A 20635-nucleotide genomic window follows, 5' to 3' on the forward strand; every position below is an offset into this window, starting at 1 on the left:
TTTTGAAAGCCTGGTGCTTAGTTCAAACTAAGCCAGGGGTGACAGACAAACCCTAAAGGCGGACACAGTATGTGTTTCATTACAGTTTCAACTGTGTGATTAACTTAAGGTCTTTTGCAGATTCCTTTTTTCTCTCAGGGATAGGGAATTCTTGCAACTAAAACCAAACACACAATTTCAACTCTGTATTACAATGAAGGTGTTAGCATCAATCCTTCCATTAAGCCGAGGTCTATCTTCTGATATGATCACCAACAACCTGAGTCTGTATATCAAAGCGTCATCAACAGAAAAGAGCTAAATGATTTTTAAAAGCATGAAGTAACAAAGTTTATTTTAAATTTTTTCCTTGGGGGAAAAAATCTCTAACATCATTTGTACAAGAGGGAAATCAAAATCAAAGGGAATTTACTAAAAAAGCAAGTACAAAATTAAAGCTGTTTGTACTCTGCAGCATAATGGTAATGCCTATCCTCCTTCGAATCCCTCTAGTCCCTAGCTGCCCCTGAAGTGTGCTGATGACCCAAAACTTGAGTTCCCAAATGCCAGTCAGTCAAGTTTTTACCTCTTCAAGGGACAAATGAGAAAAACATGGACAATGACACATACTCTTGTTGTAAGCAGAAAAGGAAATTAACGTGTTGCTTTAAATGTCCACAAGTGGTATCTAGATTAATAAGGTATAAATTCATGTGGTGGTATAGGACACTGCTTGGTATTAAACACGCGACTCACGGTGCCTGTTCTGTACTGCTGTCCTTTTGGTTGGGTGTAATCAACAGGCCACATGCAAATCTTAGTTTATGTATTGAAACAGAAAAATATCAACTAAACTATATAACTGTTAGTGATTACCTGTAGTCATGATAAAATAGTTTCCTTCCCGTCATAGCTAACGAAAGTAGATATAAAAGGATGCTTGTAAATTTGTACCATTTCTTATTGCCCAACAATAATCTTTATGTTTACCTAGTTGGTTAAAAAAAAAAAAAACAAAAAAAAACAAAAAAAAAAACCTTCCAAAATATATCATTATAGTACAATTCAGTCTCAGTTAAGGTGAGAAAGAATCTAGCCTAAAGGTCAGACTTTGCACTGCTGCCAATCAGATGAACATTAGTCATTTAACATCACTTTTGCTTACAGACCCACTGAAATGTCTGAAGTTGTGAGGAGAAAACTATACAACTGCATATTTTTACAACTTCAACCCATCTTTAACATGTATATATGTAAGCTACATGTTCTTCTAACTCCTCCAACTACTCTCTACAAAAATGACATATTTAGTTGGTAGACTGAGACACAGTCAATTCTTATGTAACCTTAAACAGGGAAAACTGTGAACATGGGTATAATTATAAAATTCCTTACTTAGAACAAATTCTGCAAATGTAATTATAGAACTTTACCTTCTTTATTGTTTTTCAGTGGCATTATTAAAATCAGTATGTTGTTACAGAGTAGAAGCTGCCTACGTTTGGGGCTAGAAATGTGTAGGTTGGAGGTGCAGTATGGACAACTTAAAAACTTTGATAGCCAAGTAAGTTTGAGTTAAGACACTACCACAACTATCGAGAGTTCCAATGAGTCCAAATAGTTGGTTTGTTTGTTTAAAGATTTTGTTTTTAAGTAATCTCTACATCCAGTGTGGGGTTGGATCTCACAACCCTGAGATCAAGAGTCCTAGGCTCTACTGACTGTGCCAGCTGGGTGCCCTGCATCCAAATGTTTTTCGAATGTGTGACAGTCACCTTGCCATCATATTTCACCAGAATTCTCTTCCAAGAGACCAAGTTGTAGCTCTTCCCACAACAGAGGTCTGAGAGAAGCACACTTCCAGTATTACTTAGCTAATCCATGCATCTCCAGAGTCAACACAAATCATGTTTATTTAAACTAAATGAAGGTCCAATTGCAGAGCTTTTGTTTAATTTTGATCAAATGTTTACACAAAAGTTTCCCTGCATGCGTGGCTATGGTATTTGTTCTCTTGGATGTCCTTAAAAGTTGGCTCATACTATTTTGTAAGCAAGGCATAAAGATGTAAAGCCTATACAGAATGAGGCTTCAAAAGAAAATTAGTAAGAGCACTTGCTTGTAGACAAACACAGATAAAAGATGGCTAAAAAGAAAAATGATGGAAAAAGGAACTTCAAAAAATTAAGTGGAAGAAAAAGTCAAAGAAAACCTTTTTCCCTTTACCAAATGAAAATGATTTACTAAATTCAATTTCTAGTTTTAGTATAGATACCAAATGAAAAATTGTAGTTTTTTTTTAAAGTTTTATTTATATATTCATGAGAGACAGACACAGAGAGAGAGGCAGAGACAAGGCAGAGGGAGAAGCAGGCTCCATGCAGGGAGCCCGATGTGGGACTTGATCCTGGATCCCGGGATCACGTCCTGAGCCAAAAGCAGCACTCAACCACTGAGCCACCCAGGAATCCCTGTAGTTATTATATAGAACACCAAATAATTCAAATAGACAAACGTAAGAAAAAAATTAGAGAATCACTAAATATTGGCAGTGCTAATAAAGCAGAAAACAGTATGTTAACATTTGTTATGTTAAAACTGGGTATTGCTGAAATGTGATAAAATGATCAACTTTTAATCTTAAGTATATGCAAGCCCAGAAGATAGGATGAAATAGGGATTGCTACCTTCTAGATATATTATAAAAGCCTTATATGAGCACAGAGTATGCAAACAACTTCATAACTAAACAAATAAAAATGTCCTTTGCCAAATATGGTGATTCAGCAAATTTAGGATATCGAATATACAGAAAATGAATCTGCATCGTTACAAAGAGTAGGTATTAAAAAGTCAGAAGAGGGCAGCCCCGGTGGCGCAGCGGTTTAGCGCCGCCTGCAGCCCAGGGCATGATCCTGGAGACCCTGGATCAAGTCCCGCGTCAGGCTCTCTGTATGATGCCTGCTTCTCCCTCTGCCTGTGTCTCTGCCTCTCTCTCTCTCTGTCTCTATGAATAAATAAATAAAATCTTTAAAAAAAAAATCTATATTAAAAAAAAAAAGTCAGAAGATATGCTGTCACAATCTGAGACCTGAAGGCCAGATGGCCTGTATAGCAATGAGGAGCACCCAAGGAAATATGGCTTTTGGAAAAAAAAAAAAAAAAGATAATAAAAAAAAATATCCTTACATTGCTCATAGAATCATAAAACAGACTGCAGAACTGGAGATCTATTCCCTTTCTTCCACCTCTTAACCTACAAATGGCTCACCTATAAAGGCATTTCTGAGGAACCAAGGTCTCCAAAAAGACACTACTGACCTGAGCCTTCTTCCTTAGGTTACAGATAAGAAATTAGGGATCCCTGGGTGGCGCAGCGGTTTGGCGCCTGCCTTTGGCCCGGGGCGCGATCCTGGAGACCCAGGATCGAATCCCACGTCGGGCTCCCTGCATGGAGCCTGCTTCTCCCTCTGTCTGTGTCTCTGCCTCTCTGTCTCTCTCTCTGTGTGACTATCATGAATAAATAAAATCTTTAAAAAAAAAAAAGAAATTAAAGTTCTATGAAGTTATTTATTCTAGTAAACATTGGTGAGAGCCAGCATTTGTTTTCCTTTTTTGCTATAAAGTATTAACTTCCCTTCCAAATTATTCAGTCTCCCTCTACTCCCACCTCAGCTCCCATATTCCCGGATGCCTAAATTTTGTTAAGAGTAGCTATGTAAATCTAATGATTCAACAATTCAACATTTCTTGAGTTCATTTTACACCTGACTTTAATATTTGTGATTAAGACGAAAAAGCAAGGATTCTCTACCCTTAAAAATCTTAAAGGTGCATATGTAAATAAGCACTTACAGCACAGCATCGTTAGTATAAAGCAATAGATATGGACATATCACATGGTAATATTCTCAAGAATAACAGATCTAGAACCTAGCTCTCACGTAAGGAGATAAATGTCAAGAGCAAAAAAGAGTATTACAGAGTTTCAGTCTGAGTGTTTTATGTGCAATGTGCAAGTTAATCCTCACGATCATTCCATGGGAAAGTGGTGGCATTCTTCATTTTACTGATGAGGAAACAACGGAGTCAATCTTAAGTTGAACATGCTGAGAAGTTTGGCTAATGGTCTCCCAGTGTGAGAGAGACATTTCTATGACAAAACGGAATCTTACAATCTTACAATAATAAATAAGAATAGCTTATTGGATAGACCAAAAATACTTTTCTGGTAGCTAAGAGGACTAAATACAGATTTTTAAAAAAAGATTAAAGATTCTAAGAAGGCAGAAGACACTAAGATCTCAGGCCAGAGTGAAGTGCCTAAAAGACCAAAGATTGCCCCTCATCCCCAACTCACTGAACAAAGGCAATGATTAGAAAAGATTAAGCAGGAAATATTGAAATTGATATAACTCATACAGTTCTCTGGAGAATTCAAATGTTGCCCAAGGGAAGGTTACAATCAGGAAGGCAAATGTTAAGGGGCAAAGACAATGCATGGTTTTCAAATTGTGGTCATGGCACATGACCACAGTTGTTTATATATACTATAAATATATTTTGCATTATGACTCAGGACACACACAACTGAAACAAAAGTTTCACAACACTGTATCTTTACTAACTGAGGGACACTGTAATAGTTTCTATTTTAGAATGTTCATTCTTTGTTTTAATGCTGGTCCTCACTAAATTGACTTCATAACTTACTAATGGATTATATTGGATAATTTGGGAAAAAGTTGTATTTGAGAAATACAAGTAAACTGGGTGAGTGCAAATATATACAAAATTTTCAAATTCAAGAAGCTCAGCAAACTCCAAACAGGATAAATACAAAGAAAAGCAAAGCTAGGAATGTCATGGTCAATCTTCTGAAAACCAAAGATAATGGGAAAATCTTGAAGGCAGCAAGAGAAAATCAGGTTATGTAAAGGGAACTAAAGATATGAATGTTGGTTGATTTTTTACAAGGAAAAAAATAGGAGGCCTGAAGACAGTGGAATAACTTTAAAGCACTAAAGGGAGAAAAAAAAAGTGACCTAAGATTCTATATTCAGCAAAAATATACTTCAAGAATGAAGGCAAAAAAATACACTTTCAGATAAAAGAAAACTAACACCATTCATCACCAAAAGGGCTACCCTACAAAAATGCTGAAATTCTTTGGCTTGAAGGGAAATTATACTAGATGGAAATTCAAAGCATCAAAAATAATAATATAAGTAAACATAAGAGAAATTTTGCCCTTTCTTAAAATATTTAGGAATATATGACTGTTAGCAAAAAATTGTAACATCACTGTACAGTTTGTAACTAATGTAGGTACAATACTTATGGCACAAAGTATCAAAGTTCTTACACTTTAGAAGTGTTACATTACTGACTCTTAAGTAGATTGAGGAAAGGTAACAATGTATGTTGCAATCCCTAGTGATTATAAAAATAATGTAAAAAGGATCACTATAAAAAAGCCAGTAAATAAAATAAAATGGAATTGTAAGAAAACAAAAACAATTAACCCAGAGCAAAGTGGGGAAGGAAGAACAGAGAAACAACAAAACAAAACGAATGCAGATGGGACAATAGGGAATAATAAAATATCATACTTTAATATCTGTATCATAAATTGAACCACATCAATAAATTCGGCTAAACATTATAATTAAAAGAGAATTTCACACTAGATCAGAAAGCAGAAGATCACACAATGAATGTCCTCTAGCAGAGATACACATTAGGATACAGAATGTCTGAATAACACTAACAACTACTTGGGATGCCTGGGTGGCTCAGTGGTTTAGTGCCTGCCTTTGTTAGGCCCAGGTTGTGATCCTGGAGTCCCTGGTGATCAACTCCCACATAGGGCTCCCTGCATGGAGCCTGCTTCTCCCTCTGCCTGTGTCTCTGCCTCTCTCTCTCTCTCTCATGAATAAATAAAATCTTAAAAAAAAAAAAAAAACAAACACTAACTACCATAACTTACAGAGTTTACAGAGTATTTTACAATTCCAGATTACACATTTTTTTCAAGCACAAAAGTTACATGTACCAAACATTTGGATGGACTATAAAAAAGCCTCAATAAATCTGACCAAAAAAAAAAAAGGAAATCTTACAGAGCATAGTTCTGAACACAATGGAATTAAATAACGAACCAATAATAAGCTATCTAGGAAAATAAATATTTGAAAACTAAACACTTATAAATAATCCACAGGTCAAAATAGAAATAACAATATTAAAACATTTCAAACTGAAAGACATACAACAAATTAAAATTTGTGGAATGATGTTAACACAATTCTTAGGAAGGATACTTAAAGCTTTAAAATGTAACATATGAATGGAATAATAGACAAAAACTATGACACACACCCTATTTTAAGAAGATTGCGGGGGCACAAAGTAAACTCAAAGTAGATGGAAGGAAATAAACAACAGAAATTGGTAAAATGAAAAAGCAGAAAACAGAAAAAACTAAAATCTTTGAAAAGATTAACAAACATGTTGGAGGACTGACACTGGACTTCAAAATCTACTGTGAAGTAGTACAATAACCAAGATGGTGTATGGTATTGGGATGGACATATAGATCAATGCAAGAGAAAAGTCCAGAGATAAGACTCAATCTTTCACCAAAGACTCCAAAGTGTCCATTATGAAAGCAAAGTCTTCAGTAAATTATGCTAGAGCAAGCAAATGTCCAAGTAAAAAAATTTATAAGTAATGAATCCCAACCCCTTTACTCATCTGGTAACTGCAAAATAATCTGAGATGGCTCATAGACCTAAGTATAAAAGCCAAAGCTTGTAGATGAAAGGAACAGGACACAAAAAGCAAGAGCCATTAAAAAAATAAATAAAAAATAAAAAAGTTGAAAAATCAGACTTCACCCAAATTTAAAATTTCTACTCAGCAAAACCTGCATTAATAGAAAATGAATAAGGAAGCCACAGACTGGAGAAATATTCATAAAACATACATCTGGCAAAGGATTCAGTTCCAGAAAATATAATTATATATATAATTTTGTAAACAAAAAAAAATTTTAACAAGAAAAGGATTTGAACATTCCGCATAAGAAATATGTATGGCTCATCAGCACGTGAAAAAATGCTTAACACCCAAAAGCCATCAGAAAAATGCAAATTAAAACCAAAATGAGTTATCACTACTCATCTAACTGAATAACTAAAAATAAAAAGACTGAGGACATCAAATGTTGCTAAGGATGTTAAAAGCATAAGTCTCAGAAATGCCTGGGTGGCTCAGTTGGTTAAACGGTCAGCTCTTGGTTTTGGCTCAGGTCATGATCTCAATGATCATGGGGATAGAGCCCAGTGTTGGGCTCCACACTCAGTGGGGTTTGCTTCTCTCTCTCTGTCCTGTCAAGTTCTCACCCCCCATTTCTGTGTGTGCATGCACACGCTCTGTAATGTAAAAAAATAAATCTTAAAAAAGTAGATGTCTCAAACACTGCTGATGAGAGTATAAGAACAGTTTAACACTTTACAAAACAATCTAATAGTTTCTTATTAAACTCATCATATATCTAGCCTAGGATCTAAAAATTGCACTTCCAGATATTCATCTGGAGAAATGAAAACATGACTACAAAAACTCATAAGAGTATTACATATTACAACTTGTCATGACACAAATGAATAAACCAACTGTGGCATAGTCATTCTATGGAACTACAACAGCTCCATGGGTAAAGCCTCCAATCTGAAAGGCTAATATAAAAATAAACAAACAGAAAACAGAAAACTAGAAGAAAACTTCAAAGAAACTTAGAAGGTTATGGAACTTAGAAGGTTATGGAACAATGCCACAAGAACAATGAAAAATATAATATTTCACAAATAAAAGGCTTTCATTAATTAAAAATGATAGCAGAATCAAAATATTCAATAGGAAGATCGAAAGACAAAGGATATATCCCAGAAAGTAAAACTCAGGGAAAAAAAGACAGTATAATGGAAAAGAATACTACATAATCCAGTAGGCACAATACAACCAATAAGATTTCCAAAAAGTAGAGGAAAACATTCTAACAGAAACATAATTAAAAAATATTTAGAACTGAAAAACGTCCAACTTTATGTTGAAAAGGTCCAGAAGGTCCAGGAGGCCTAGCACAATGAACCAAAAAAGATACATAACAAGGCACATGTCTCTGAAATTTAAAAATAACAAGGATAAATGGAAAATTCTAAACTCTACTAGAAAGAGAAAAAAAAATCAGAATAAGAATGATACTGGTAAAAAAAAAAAAAAAGAAAAGAAAAGAAAAAGAATGATACTGGTGTTTTAAACACGGGGGGGGGGGGGGGGGGGGGGGGGACACCGGAGAGCTAGAAGACAATGATAATACCTTTAAACCTCCTCTGAAAGATGTTTTTCCAACTCAGAATTTTATATTCAGCCCAGTTATAAATCAAAAGCAAAGACAGACCAAAACATTTTCAGGCATTTGTAATCACAAGAAAAATTACTGCTTTGGACACCTTTGCAAATAATTTCTGTAGGATGTACTTCATAAAAAAAAAAAAAAGGAAAGCAAGAAAAAAAAAAAGACATAAGTTCGAATAAAACAGAAAAGCAAAGGAAATTCCTGGAATGACTGCAAAGACAAGTCCAGCACAGCTGCGTAGCAGGCAGAGGGAAGCAAGCTCAGTTTGGAGCAGAAAGGAATACTGTGGGATTGGGGAGGAAGGGTACCTCATCTGATTAAGTGTGATACAGAAAAACTTTGTACAGAGTTTTGGGTTAGAATGAAAGGACTCAGTCAAATATACAAAGAAAACTAAGGTGAGATATAATTATTTACTCTATGGGGAAAAGGTTGTAGGAAGAAGGGGAACATAATTATAGCACACTGTGGCTCAGGCGTTAACTAAATTTTACAGTCACAATAATGAAAAGGCAGTGTGTATTATAAATCAAAACACTATGTTGGGATGAGAAGGGAAAAGGGCATAAAGTACTAATTTCTCTTCTAAAACAAATGATTAGTATACCTAAAACTAATACGTTCTATGACAATGATATCTCAAAAGACAAAGGATAGGATTGAAATTTCCAGATATGCATACTATTAAAAAATATGGAAGTATGTACTGGACAGGTATGTTCATAAATCTATAAAGATAATCAGATTTGAAATTATCTCCTGCATTGATCATTACATCCAAGTAACATCTTTGAGCTTATAATTAAGCAATACAAAATTCCCGAGACTGTGTACTTTGTCATAGTTTTATATAGACAACCACACATAAGCATACGTATTCCCAGAAAGGTATCAAATTTATGAGAAAGTGCCTTGTGCTGTAAAATGGTACAGGAAAGCAATCCCTGGGTGGCTCAGCGGTTCAGCGCCGCCTTCAGCCCAGGGCCTCATCCTGGAGACCCCGGACTGAGTCCCACATCGGGCTCCCTGCAGGGAGACTGCTTCTCCCTCTACCTGTGTCTCTGCCTCTATCTCTCATGAATAAATAAATAGAATCTTAAAAAAAAAAAAAACAAAAAAAAAAAAGGTACAGGAAAAAACAGATGGGAGGCAAATACTGAAAACCAGATAAGGGAAAGGAGTATTTAAAATCAGATACCTAGTTCTCAATGCTGGAGGCAAATGTAAATCATCTAGGCAGTTACACCCAGGCCACTCTGCCCCATTCTGATCTAATTGGTCTGAGATAGGGCCGTGGGCTTATTATCCTAATATGCAATCAAGATGGAGTGATTTGAGAATTTCAGATTAGTTGCACTACAGTGGTGAAAATGGGAAACTGAGACTGTCAGTTAATTTCGTTGATATGAGTAAAAAATACAAAAGTATCAGTCCAATGACATTATTCCCCTGCTTAAAAAATAACATAGCGAGCCATCCCTTCCACAGCTCTGTACAGCTTAACATCTCAGTGGGCTGACACACAAGGCCCTCTGTGATCCGCTTCCATGGGCTACCTCTCCAACCTCAACTCCTCTAACTCCTCCACAGGCCAACTAACATACAGCCAAACTAAACTATTTTCAGCTTCCCTCAAGGTGCCCAAGTATTCAATTCCTCTCCATTTACATATCATTAGTCCTTCAACCTAGAATAATACACCCCTTCTACTTACTCTGCTTAGCACACCCGTAAACTCCCATTAACAGGAAAGGACAAGTATACCTTTTTCGGTAAAGTGTTCCAGGAACCACTTGAGAAAAATTAACCACTTAGCTCTTGGTGATCATCACACTTCTATACGTATCCCTTAAAAGAATTTACCACACCACATTTTTCCCCCATGGGTCTCATTTGCTGATCTTTTGAGTACTTTGTGAGCAAGGAACTACGTTATCATTTCTCTTTGTATTTTTTTTTTTTTTACCTTTGTATATCCTATGCCTTAAAGGAGACTGTCCATGCAAGGGCCCAACTAATTAAATATTAGCTGCATGAACAAATAAGGATAAAAATGACACAATAACCTTTCGCTCTAAATTTTCAACAGGAAAGTTTAAAGAAAAGAAAAATTCTAAAGAGTGGTGGGGATTTAGGAGGCCTGAACAATTATGCGACTTTAAGCAGCCCGTGAATGTTTTTCATCTCTTAAATTTTCCCTTTACATCCTCTGTTCCCTTCTAGTCTGATTAATGAAATTAAAGAAGGCTTACTACAAGTAATAAGACATCAGTAATAAAAATAGGGTAGAGAAAGAGGAATTGATTGGGTAACACAGGTAGAAACAAAGACTTTGGCAATGTTTTGTCTCTTAAACTATGGGAAAATATAAGCAGATGAAAACTGTTGATCTTTATACTTTTCAGGATGTCTTAAAATGCTCTTTTACATATAGTAGTGAACTCATGTAATAAGGACTAGAAAATATAAACTGCTGGAAAAAAAATCATGTATTAAATATATAGATAATATCCTTAAGGAGGTAAGCTCCGACCACTCGGGCAGCCCGGGTGGCTGAGCGGTTTAGCGCCGCCTTCAGCCCAGGGCCTGACCCTGGAGACCCGGGATCGAGTCCCACGTTGGGCTCCCTGCGTGGAGCCTGCTTCTCCCTCTGCCTGTGTCTCTGCCTCTCTCTCTCTTTCTCTCTCTCTGTCTCTCATGAATAAATAAATAAAATCTTAAAAAAAGAAAAAAAGCTTCGACCCTTAGAAATCACCTGAAGTGCGGCATCCGTGGTCATTGCATATATACACATAACTGCACATATACACACATACACGTATTTGTAGAGGTGTATACATACACTCGCATTATTCACGAGTTTGGAAAAGTCTATTTTCGTGTTAACTGCGGAACAAATTAACTAAAGCCATTTCACTTTGTTCACGACTTCTCAAATCTAGGTACGGAAACAGGACGTTGGCAGTAACAACTTGGTTATCACTGTAAAACCCGGGCTTGTATTACGTCCGGGTATCAAATGGAAAATGAAACTGAATTTAAAAAGTAGATACAATCACTAAGAAAGCATTCCGTTCAAAGAATGCCTAAAACTATCTGCTGGCAGCCCTCCCCCCCGTCTTATCTATTTATTTATTTTTTGGTCTGAGTATTTTCCCTCTTCAGAAAACATCCCATCTCATCCTCTGACTCAGAACAGGTTTTACAACTTCTTGCTTTGGCCCTTTGGACTTCCAACTCCTAAATGTCTCATAACCTGTTCCAGACTAATTACGGACACGTAATCTCCTAGACAGAACCACCAAAGGCGTACAGTTCGCTAACACCTAAGAAAGAAATACAGGGTTTAGGATGCGGATGTGCGGAACCCCGTGCATCTCACACCACTCGTTGCCGAGTTCGAGGACGCAGAGCGAAATCAGAGAGAGCGCCAAGGCGCAGGGGCTCCAAGAGCAGGGCTGGGGGTGGGGGGTGGGGGGGAGCACTAATAACTTAAAAAAAAAAAGTTGATAGGTTTCTGGGCGGGCAGTTATCACGGGGCAAGCCACAGGATGCTTAACTGGATATGGAGAGGGCCCTCGAAACGCCTCCAGGTATCACCAGGTGCTTTCCGCTCTGCTTCGCCCAAACCCAGAAATTCTTAGTCTGCACCCTGGGATCCCAAATGCCTCCGGTTCTCACTCCTCGTTTCTCGCACCCATCCAGCCTCTCCAGCACCTTCTCGCGCCCCCCCCCCCCCCCCCGGCAAATACCGAGTTTCTACCCGCCGCCTCGAGAAAAATCACTTCTCAGCGACGCAGAACGTTAGCGGGCGCCGGCAGCGCTGCCTCCGGCTTGGCCCCCGAGGCGCCCGGACCCTCCGCCCCCGAGTCGAGCCGCTGCGCAGCCCCGTGCTCCTCACCTTGGTTACAGAAGAGGCTCCACAGTTTAGCGAAGATGAGCCCCATCATGAGCACCTGGGCGGGCCGCGGGGTCCCTCAGCAGCAGGTGCCGCTGTGCCGGGCCCCCCAGCACGGCGCTGGCCGGAGCGAACCGTGGAGGAGAGTACGGAGACCGCGCGGCGAGGGCACTGGCGGGCCGACCCGCCGCGATCGGCCGCTCAGCTACCGGTCCGAAGGCACGGCGCCCAGTCGCCGCCGGACAGCCCTTTGTTTCGAGCCCACTGAGCCCTACGCCGACCCGTAGTCCCCTCGGTCTGAACCCACCTACCGACCAGAGCTTCCACCAGCCCCGAGCCCCGCCTCCGCTCCGCCTCCCCTCCGGATTCCCGGCCACCCATCGCCGGAAGGACGGGCCCTGACGTCGGCGCGCTGGCGTAAGCACACGCTTTCGACGTGGCGTTTCCTCCCACTTCACTTCCGGTGGGCGGGCTCCAAAGGGCCCCGCTGTGCGGGAGCCTCGGGTGCGTGGGAGTTGGGGAGTTTCCCCAAGTGAGCGCTGGCGCCGGCTGTCCCGGTACCTGATTCGGTTGCTGCGCAGGTGCGCCCCTGTCCTCCCAGCTGTGGGGCAGCTGTGCAGCTCGGTTTGGTGCCCTGTGACCGTCACCCCGGGCGGGCGAAGTAGAACTGGGTGGGAGGCGGTCCTCGGAATGCCGGCGGCCCCAGGGTTCGCTTACGTGGTTCGCGGCGAGCCCTCCGGGTTTTGCCGCGCCTTGGAATTTTCACGGAGCCCAAATACACGAAGAAGAAAAAAAAAAAGCTTCCTTCAATTGAAATGAAATGCCAGTAATCTCTCCAGTTCAGCAAAAATAGAGGGGAAAGCGTGCTGTACCTCGAGCAAAGAAAGTGAAGCCTCAAGAGTAAAGATCGAATTCGGGAATTAAAAAAAAAAAAACCTAAGATCCCTTATAAGGATTTGTTATGAACTTAATACCTGGAAGAATTGGCTGCAGCTGGAATTGAATTCAATTGATTACTCGGTTAACCTTTTAAGTCCAAAAGCTAAGCCTCTCCCGAAGTGTTTTCATTCCACTTTCTTTTCTGATTTTTTAGTTTTTTTCTTTGAGGATAGTTGGCACGTTACATTGGTTTCAGGTGTACAACGTGGCGAGTCAACCTCTCTCTCTACCGGACACCATGCTCGGAAGTGTGGCTCCCATCTGTCACAGTACAGCGGTGTTACACCATCCCGCTTTCTTCTCCATGCTGGGTTCCAACAAATTTAAAAGCTTCACAGCCTGGAATGACACCTAATTCCCAGTTAAAGAGAGAACTTAATTGAAAAACTATGGACTTTGGTCAGGTGGCACATTTTTACCCGGCTAGTATGATTTGTTTTTTATTTTATTCATGAGAGACACAGAGAAGCAGGGTCCCTGCAGGGGGGTAGTGGCGGGGTGGGGGGGGGAGCTGGATCTCGCCCTGAGCCAAAGGCACTCAACCACTGAGCCACCCAGGCGCCCCATAGAATGGCTTTTTTTTTTTTTTTTTTTAAATTTTTATTCATTTACTTCTGGGAGACACACAGAGAGAGAGAGAGAGGCAGAGACACAGGCAGCGGGAGGGAGCCCGACGCGGGACTCGATCCTGGGACTCCAGGATCGCGCCCTGGGCCAAAGGCAGGCGCCAAACTGCTGAGCCACCCAGGGATTCCCCCTAGAATGGCCTTTTAACAATCCAAACTATTTGGTTACCTGTACAGAGAAGTGAAGCCTATGACTTATGAAATCCTCCCAGTGTTACCAAAGACCCTATAAGACATATGGGATAACGTGCCCCAGTGTTCTGACCTTAAAGACAAGTTACAACCTCCCACATAGAGGAAAATATATGTACTGAGCCCGTGTAAGTTAGTGCATCTTTCAGGACCATGAATTGGCTCAAATATAGATGATTATGTGTTTGTGTAAACAGAGGCTTGGGATATTCTAGTCCTAGTTTCAATAATAATGATAATGATAATAATAATAATAAAACCTTTAGATTCTGTAACTTAAGTTCTTCAATTGTTAGCTATATACATAAATTACATCCTATTTTTTCTGGCTTTCAGATTTCTAATGAATAGTTTCTGAAAAAAAGGTGTGTGTTTTTTTAGAGCTTTGAAGGCAAAAATTACACATTTCTTAACTATTTTTATGCTAGTTTAATGATACTTTAGAAAGTAAATTTGAAAAAAAAAAAAAAAAAAAAAAAAAAAAAAAAAAAAGAAAGTAAATTTGAATTATTTTTCACTTAAGTGGAATGAATATATTTGAACAGGACTGTTTATATTTCTATTGATTCTACTCAAAATGTCTGAAACTTTTTTTTTTTTTAAAGTAATCTCTACACCCAACGTGGGGCTCTAACTCACAATCCTAGGGTCCAGAGTTGTATGCTCTACCAACTGTACCCACCAGGTGCTCCAAAATGTTTCAGAATTTTATGTTGAAGAACTGTTCTGATTTTTACCATCTTTTCTACAATTTACCTGACAACAGGACTGCTGTAGTATTTTAAAAAATTTTTTTCACATTAGATACTGTTATTTGCAGATTTAGGAATTTGAAATTTTTACAAACTGGAAGGAAAGAAAAATAGTCACAACTAAAAAACAGATATAATTAAAAAAACAAAACAGCTGTGAATTATATAAACAAATGTTAACATAATTATGTTTTAGAAAAGAAACACTTTAGTTCATATTGTACATTTGTACTATATAAATTATAGTAGGAATACTTGTCAAGAATTTAATCAAATTAAGGAATTTTGAGTAATATACTGTTTTCTTTTTAAATATAGCACTTAAAACATAACACCTTGGGGATCCCTGGGTGGCTCAGTGGTTTAGCGCCTGCCTTCAGCCCAGGGCGTGATCCTGGAGACCTGGGATCGAGTCCCACATCGGGCTCCCTGTGTGGAGCCTGCTTCTTCCTCTGCCTATGTCTCTGCCTCTCTCTCTCCTCTGTGTCTTTCTTGAATAAATCAATAAAATATTTTTAAAAATAACACCTTTATTCATTTTTTATGAAAACATTCCTTTAAAAGCTTTTTATTATTTTAAAAAATATTTTATTCATTTATTCATGAGAGACACAGAGACATAGGCAGAGGGAGAAGCAGGCTGCTTGCAGGGAGCCTGATGTGGGACTCGATCCCCGAACTCCAGGATCATGACCTGAGCTAAAGGTAGACACTGAACCACTGAGCCACTCAGGTGGTCCTCCTTTAAAAGTTTTTAAAACTAATTTCAGTGTAGGCTTTGATCCAAAGAAGGTAATGCTGTTCTATGAAATGTTACTATTTGAATATGAATATATTTTGAGTTCATGAAATAAAAAAGCCATTAAAGAAGAGCATAATACCATTGTTAGGATCATGACTTATTTTCTGAAGAGTTAATTGGAAATAATGCCTTTAATTAAAATGTAATGCCAGTAATCTTTCTTTCCAACAGATTTTAAGAAAAAGATAAAAGTGCTGTACTTAGAGCAAAACAAGTTAAAATTTCTTTTTTTTTAAATTATTTATTTATTCATGAGAGACACAGAGAGAAAGGCAGAGACACAGGCAGAGGGAGAAGCAGGCTCCATGCAGGGAGCCTGATGTGGGACTCGATCCCAGGACTCCAGGATCACGCCCTGAGCCAAAGGCAGACGCTCAACCACTGAGCCATCCAGGCGTCCCCGAATTAAAATTTCAAGGAAAAATTCAACATTGCACCACTAGGGAGTTAAAAACAAACTATAGCTATTCCTTAGAAGGAACTAATTATAAACTAACTTCAGATAATACTTAGAATTGGCTACAGCAGGAATTGAATTCAATTTATTACTCTGTTAGCTAAGATAAATTGCATGCATGGCTTGAATCAAGAGTCCAGGGAAAGCATGTTCTGACTAGGAATGAAATTAACTCTTTAGAAACAACTTTCCTACACACTTAAGATTATGTCCACTTCGACTTTAGTCAAAGATGAGCTGAATTTGATAGATTTTCAGCTTTCCTATACTTTTTCCCCCAATTCTCTCATATCTGCTTCATGAAAGTAAATATTTTGGTATATGTTTTCTGGTAAGGTTAAGCTTTGGAGCACCATGAACTGAGATTTAATATTATATCTAAGATTTTTTTTGCTCCCCCACATTGAGAGCCATATTGCCCCACTGAGAAAATACAACCTAAATGACTATTATATGGGTATATTCTTATAGGGGGTCTCCCTTTGCTTAGACAATATGTGCTATGCCAACTTCAGATTTGTAATATGCTTTTCTTGGACTCAATCCTGGAACCCAAGCAATAGGCCTCTTCCTCAACATAACTATCACTACAATAGTGTCTACACAGGATAGTCTAAATGTGCTCTGCACTCTTCATATGTGCTTAACTAGTGAACTAATTTCCAGGAAATACATGCTTTATCAGCATTTTCTTTTCTCTAGTTCACATAGATGCCCATCCATCTATTCATTTAGTCATTCAACCTTTACGTGCCTATTACATGTTAAGGCAGTGGATATGCAGTGATAAGATAAAACCTCTATCCTCTTGGAATTTACAATCTAGTCCAACTTGTTCCTACCTCTCCCTTATTTCCTAAATACAGATTCCAACTGTTATTGGTGCCATGGTCACAATTCTGAGGCTGCAAAGATTTCTTTGGACATGCCCAATCTAGACATTTTCCTTTTTTTTTTTTTTTTAAGATTTATTTCTTTTAGAGTGGGATTGAAAAAGTGCATGGGTGCACAGTGAGGAGGGGCAGGCAAGTAGGGAAAGGGAGTCTTAGGCAGACTCTGGCTGAGGGCAGAGCCCAATGCAGAGCTCAATTTCAGGACCTTGAGATCAGGACTTGAGCTAAAACCGAGTCTGAGGCTTAACAGACTACACCCCCCAGGCACCCCTTGACATTTTCCTAATCACTTGTAGATGATTTAGCCATAGAAGCATCACAAGAACTTACTGAAGAAGTATGCCATGGTGAAAAGAGTTGGTATTTAGAAGACAGGTAGCTGTAGTCTTTATTCTTTCTTACTGTGATGCCAGAGTTATTTCAACTCTGGGAGCCTTGTTTTACTTTCATAAGAGGGATACAACCATATTACAGAGTTACTGTGTGGCTGTAAATTAAAATACTTTATACGGAACCAGGCCAGTCTATTATAAAGTAATCATTAAACATTTTATACAATTTATTCATCTATTTCTTACATTTATTCATGAGAGACACACACACAGAGAGGCAGAGACACACGCAGAGCGAGAAGCAGGCTCCGTGCTGGGAGCCTGACGCGGGACTCGATCCCCGGTCTCCAGGATCACGCCCTGGGCCGAAGGCAGACGCTCAACCATTGAGCCACCTAGGCGTCCCTATTAAACACTTTTTAAACATCTGTGTGAGATTTAGAAAAAGACTTTAAAAACTTTTCCTACGGTTATGTGTAAATAGCCACAGTGAGCTGCAAAAACAAATATCTATGGCAAGGAGGCAATTATTTTTAGTTTCCTATTCAATCATAAAATGTCAGGCTTTCATTAGGTACCTTCTCCTTTTGAATCTTTTGCTTCATGGGTAACACATAAATTGTGCCAAGGGTCTGGGAGCCTTAAAGTATAACTCACCAATGATACAGGTAACCGCTGGCTTCATTCAACTCATTGTAAATACCGTATATGGGTTTCTAACCTAAGTTTTAGCTGATCATTCATGAATATTAACACACCATTAACCCAGCTTTCAAAAACTTGAATAACGGCGTTCGTTCATTCACAGCTGAGGTCAGCTTAGCATGCTCTGGGAGAGAAAGTAACTTCTGAGCTCACAGGGTGGCTTAGAGGTTCAAATCAACTGTGGCTGCTTCCTCCCGTTGGAGGTCACTAACTGGACTTCTAGGCTGACGTAGGCCTGCAAAGCCTCCCCATTTCCTTACTAACCCTGGCATCCACCCTAGGCCCTAGATCCGGGGGCTCACCCGGGCTGCCACCGCCCCTTCCCGCCTCGGAGGCGGGGCAAACCACCTGCCCCTGGAGGAGCGGCGGGCGGAGCTCGGAAACTCCGGAGCTGTGACGTCCCGGTACTTTACGGCTGCGCATGGTGGGGGGGGGGGGGGGGGGGGGGGAGCAGGAACCAGGGAGGGTGGGCCGCGTCGCCGGAAGTGACGCAAGCCGGAAGCGGCTTTCCGCTGAGAACCTGGGGGCGCGGTTTTGGAAATGAGGTCCGAAGGCTGAATGCGGCTCGAGCGAAGCCCATCTATCTTCCAGGCCTGTTCACAATGGATTAGCTTGTCACTTTTTTTTCTTTTATTCTTTTGCCCCACCCCCCCGTGTATTTTCTGCGACGTGAGAGACCTGGCCTCAGGGTAATTTCCGCGAACGTCCCTAAGGGAGGACCAAGGATGGGTGTCTTGGAGGCGAGGCCGCGGCTCTAACTGGCTACGCTGGGGAAGCGCGGAGGTACCCCCGCAGTCCCGAATGGGTCTTGGAAAGAGCGGCGCGATTTTCCTGGCCGGCTGGTGGTCCCGGCACGTGTGGGTGGTTACTTGTCACGACGCTGCTCACTGTTAATTCGGAAAGAGAAAAAAAAAAAAAAAAAAACAGCAAAAATCACCGTTTTCCAGCACTTTTCTTGGAGGAGAACAAAGCAATAGGGAAAGATGTCTGTTTTCCCTAAAATATCCTTGAGACTTGAGGTTGAAAAGTATCTTAAAGAAGGTTTTCTGAATAAGGAGGTAGGTCAAAGAAGCCTGTGAGATATTTGCAAAAATTCAAATATTTACGCACTCTGGAGAAAGAAAAAAAAAAAAAAAAAAACCTAAAGGGAGACCTGGTCTTTTACACCGTTGTTTCTTGCAATTTTTTTTTCGAATGTAAAGAACTGCCAGTATCTTCCCGCGGGTATTTAATGCTTTCGATATAAGAGGTGAAGGAGGTCTACAGATTCATCATTTAGGAAAGTGGAAGAAGGGACCTTTGCATCTTAATACTAGCAATCCTTTTTTCTAGTAGGGATTTCTTTTCCATTTTATTTATTTATTTTTTTAAAAGATTTTATTTATTCATGAGAGACACAGAGAGGCAGAGACAGAAGCAGGCGCCCTGCGGGGAACCTGATGGGGACTCCATCCCAGGACCCCGGGATCACGACCTGAGCTGAAAGCAGATGCTCAACCACTGAGCCGCCCAGGTGCCCCTTCTTTTCCATTTTAATTGGGGAGAGAACTGAGCATCCCAGGAGTGAGTCCTATAGCTGACCCAAATTGACACTGCTATCAAGTAATAGGGCTAAAATCTGAAGCCGAAGAGCTCAGGTCCAATGGAAAAAAAAAATACAGATTTGGAATCCCAAGTCCTTGATTTGTGTCCCTAGGCTTTGAGTAAATTATTTCATACTGTTTAACTTTCTTTTTCTGTGGAAAATGAGGCTTTTTTTAAAATTTTTTTTTATGATAGTCACAGAGAGAGAGAGAGGGGCTTTACTTTACTCAAAGTAAAGCCTAACATTTAAATATTATTCGTGTATGAAGGTATTCCTAAAGCTATGACTTTTTTTTCTGCATTTAATTTCCAAAGATTATATTAGGGGATTAGATTGTGTGGGAAGAGAAAATAACGATTTCAAAGAACTAAAAATATAAGGAGCATATTAAGAGAAATATTCAGCAATTTTTCCCAACAATTTTTAAAATGGTAAATATTGTATTATAAAAGATCCAAGTGTCTTTCCTTGATGCTATCTCTGCCTCAAACCCACTAACTGTAAATGATTTTACAAAAAGAGGGGATCCCTGGGTGGCTCAGCGGTTTAGCGCCTGCCTTTGGCCCAGAGCGTGATCCTGGAGTCCCAGGATCGAGTCCCCCATTGGGCTCCCGGTGTGGAGCCTGCTTCTCCCTCCTCCTGTGTCTCTGCCCCTCTCTCTCTCTCTCTCTCTCTCTCTCTCTGTCTATCATAAATAAATAAATCTTAAAAAAAAAAAAAAAAGAAAAGCCACTCCTTTGTGAGAGTATTGGAGGTAAAGGTATATTCAGTTTTAATAAAAACAAACTAGGGAAAGTACTAATACTTTGGAAGCTGGAGGATTAGTAGGTTGGCAGGTGGTTTATGAATATGCCATAAGGCAGGGTACAGTCAAAGGTGACAAAAATGGGAAAATACATGTCTCATGAAGTTTCAGTTAATTACAGGGGGACTTGGTTTTTTGAGTCTTTAAGCCCCCGTTTCTGACAGGTTATCTTTGCTACTTGTCTTTTTTGGACGATTGTTACCCTTAAAAATACCATGTGAAAAAGCTAATGTGGATGACCTTTGGAG

General features: G+C 39.6%; 2 protein-coding genes across 7 annotated transcripts in view; one reads left to right on the top strand and one right to left on the bottom strand.

Annotated features, from left to right (window-relative positions):
- Nucleotides 1–18340, bottom strand: part of ARL5B (ADP ribosylation factor like GTPase 5B) — a 35824-nt gene extending 17484 nt beyond the window's left edge. Inside the window, exon 1 of one of the 4 annotated variants that reach the window (XM_038529961.1) lies at nt 17950–18340. In XM_038529961.1, the coding sequence (XP_038385889.1) occupies nt 17950–17977 (28 nt within the window). In that variant the 5' untranslated portion in view covers nt 17978–18340. Of the gene's footprint in view, nt 1–11961; nt 12041–12302; nt 12630–12860; nt 12995–17949 lie in introns of those variants that run through there. The other 3 variants (XM_038529962.1, XM_038529960.1, XM_038529964.1) reach the window with 3 other exon arrangements.
- A 146-nt stretch (nt 18341–18486) lies between these two features.
- The window catches only part of NSUN6 (NOP2/Sun RNA methyltransferase 6), a 57717-nt gene continuing 55568 nt past the window's right edge, over nt 18487–20635 (top strand). The window contains exon 1 of one of the 3 annotated variants that reach the window (XM_038529979.1): nt 18487–19055. In XM_038529979.1, the coding sequence (XP_038385907.1) occupies nt 18981–19055 (75 nt within the window). In that variant the 5' untranslated portion in view covers nt 18487–18980. The remainder of the gene's footprint in view (nt 19056–20635) is intronic. The other 2 variants (XM_038529978.1, XM_038529977.1) reach the window with 2 other exon arrangements.

Source organism: Canis lupus, chromosome 2 (assembly GCF_011100685.1).
Source record: "Canis lupus familiaris isolate Mischka breed German Shepherd chromosome 2, alternate assembly UU_Cfam_GSD_1.0, whole genome shotgun sequence".
NCBI lineage: Eukaryota > Metazoa > Chordata > Mammalia > Carnivora > Canidae > Canis > Canis lupus.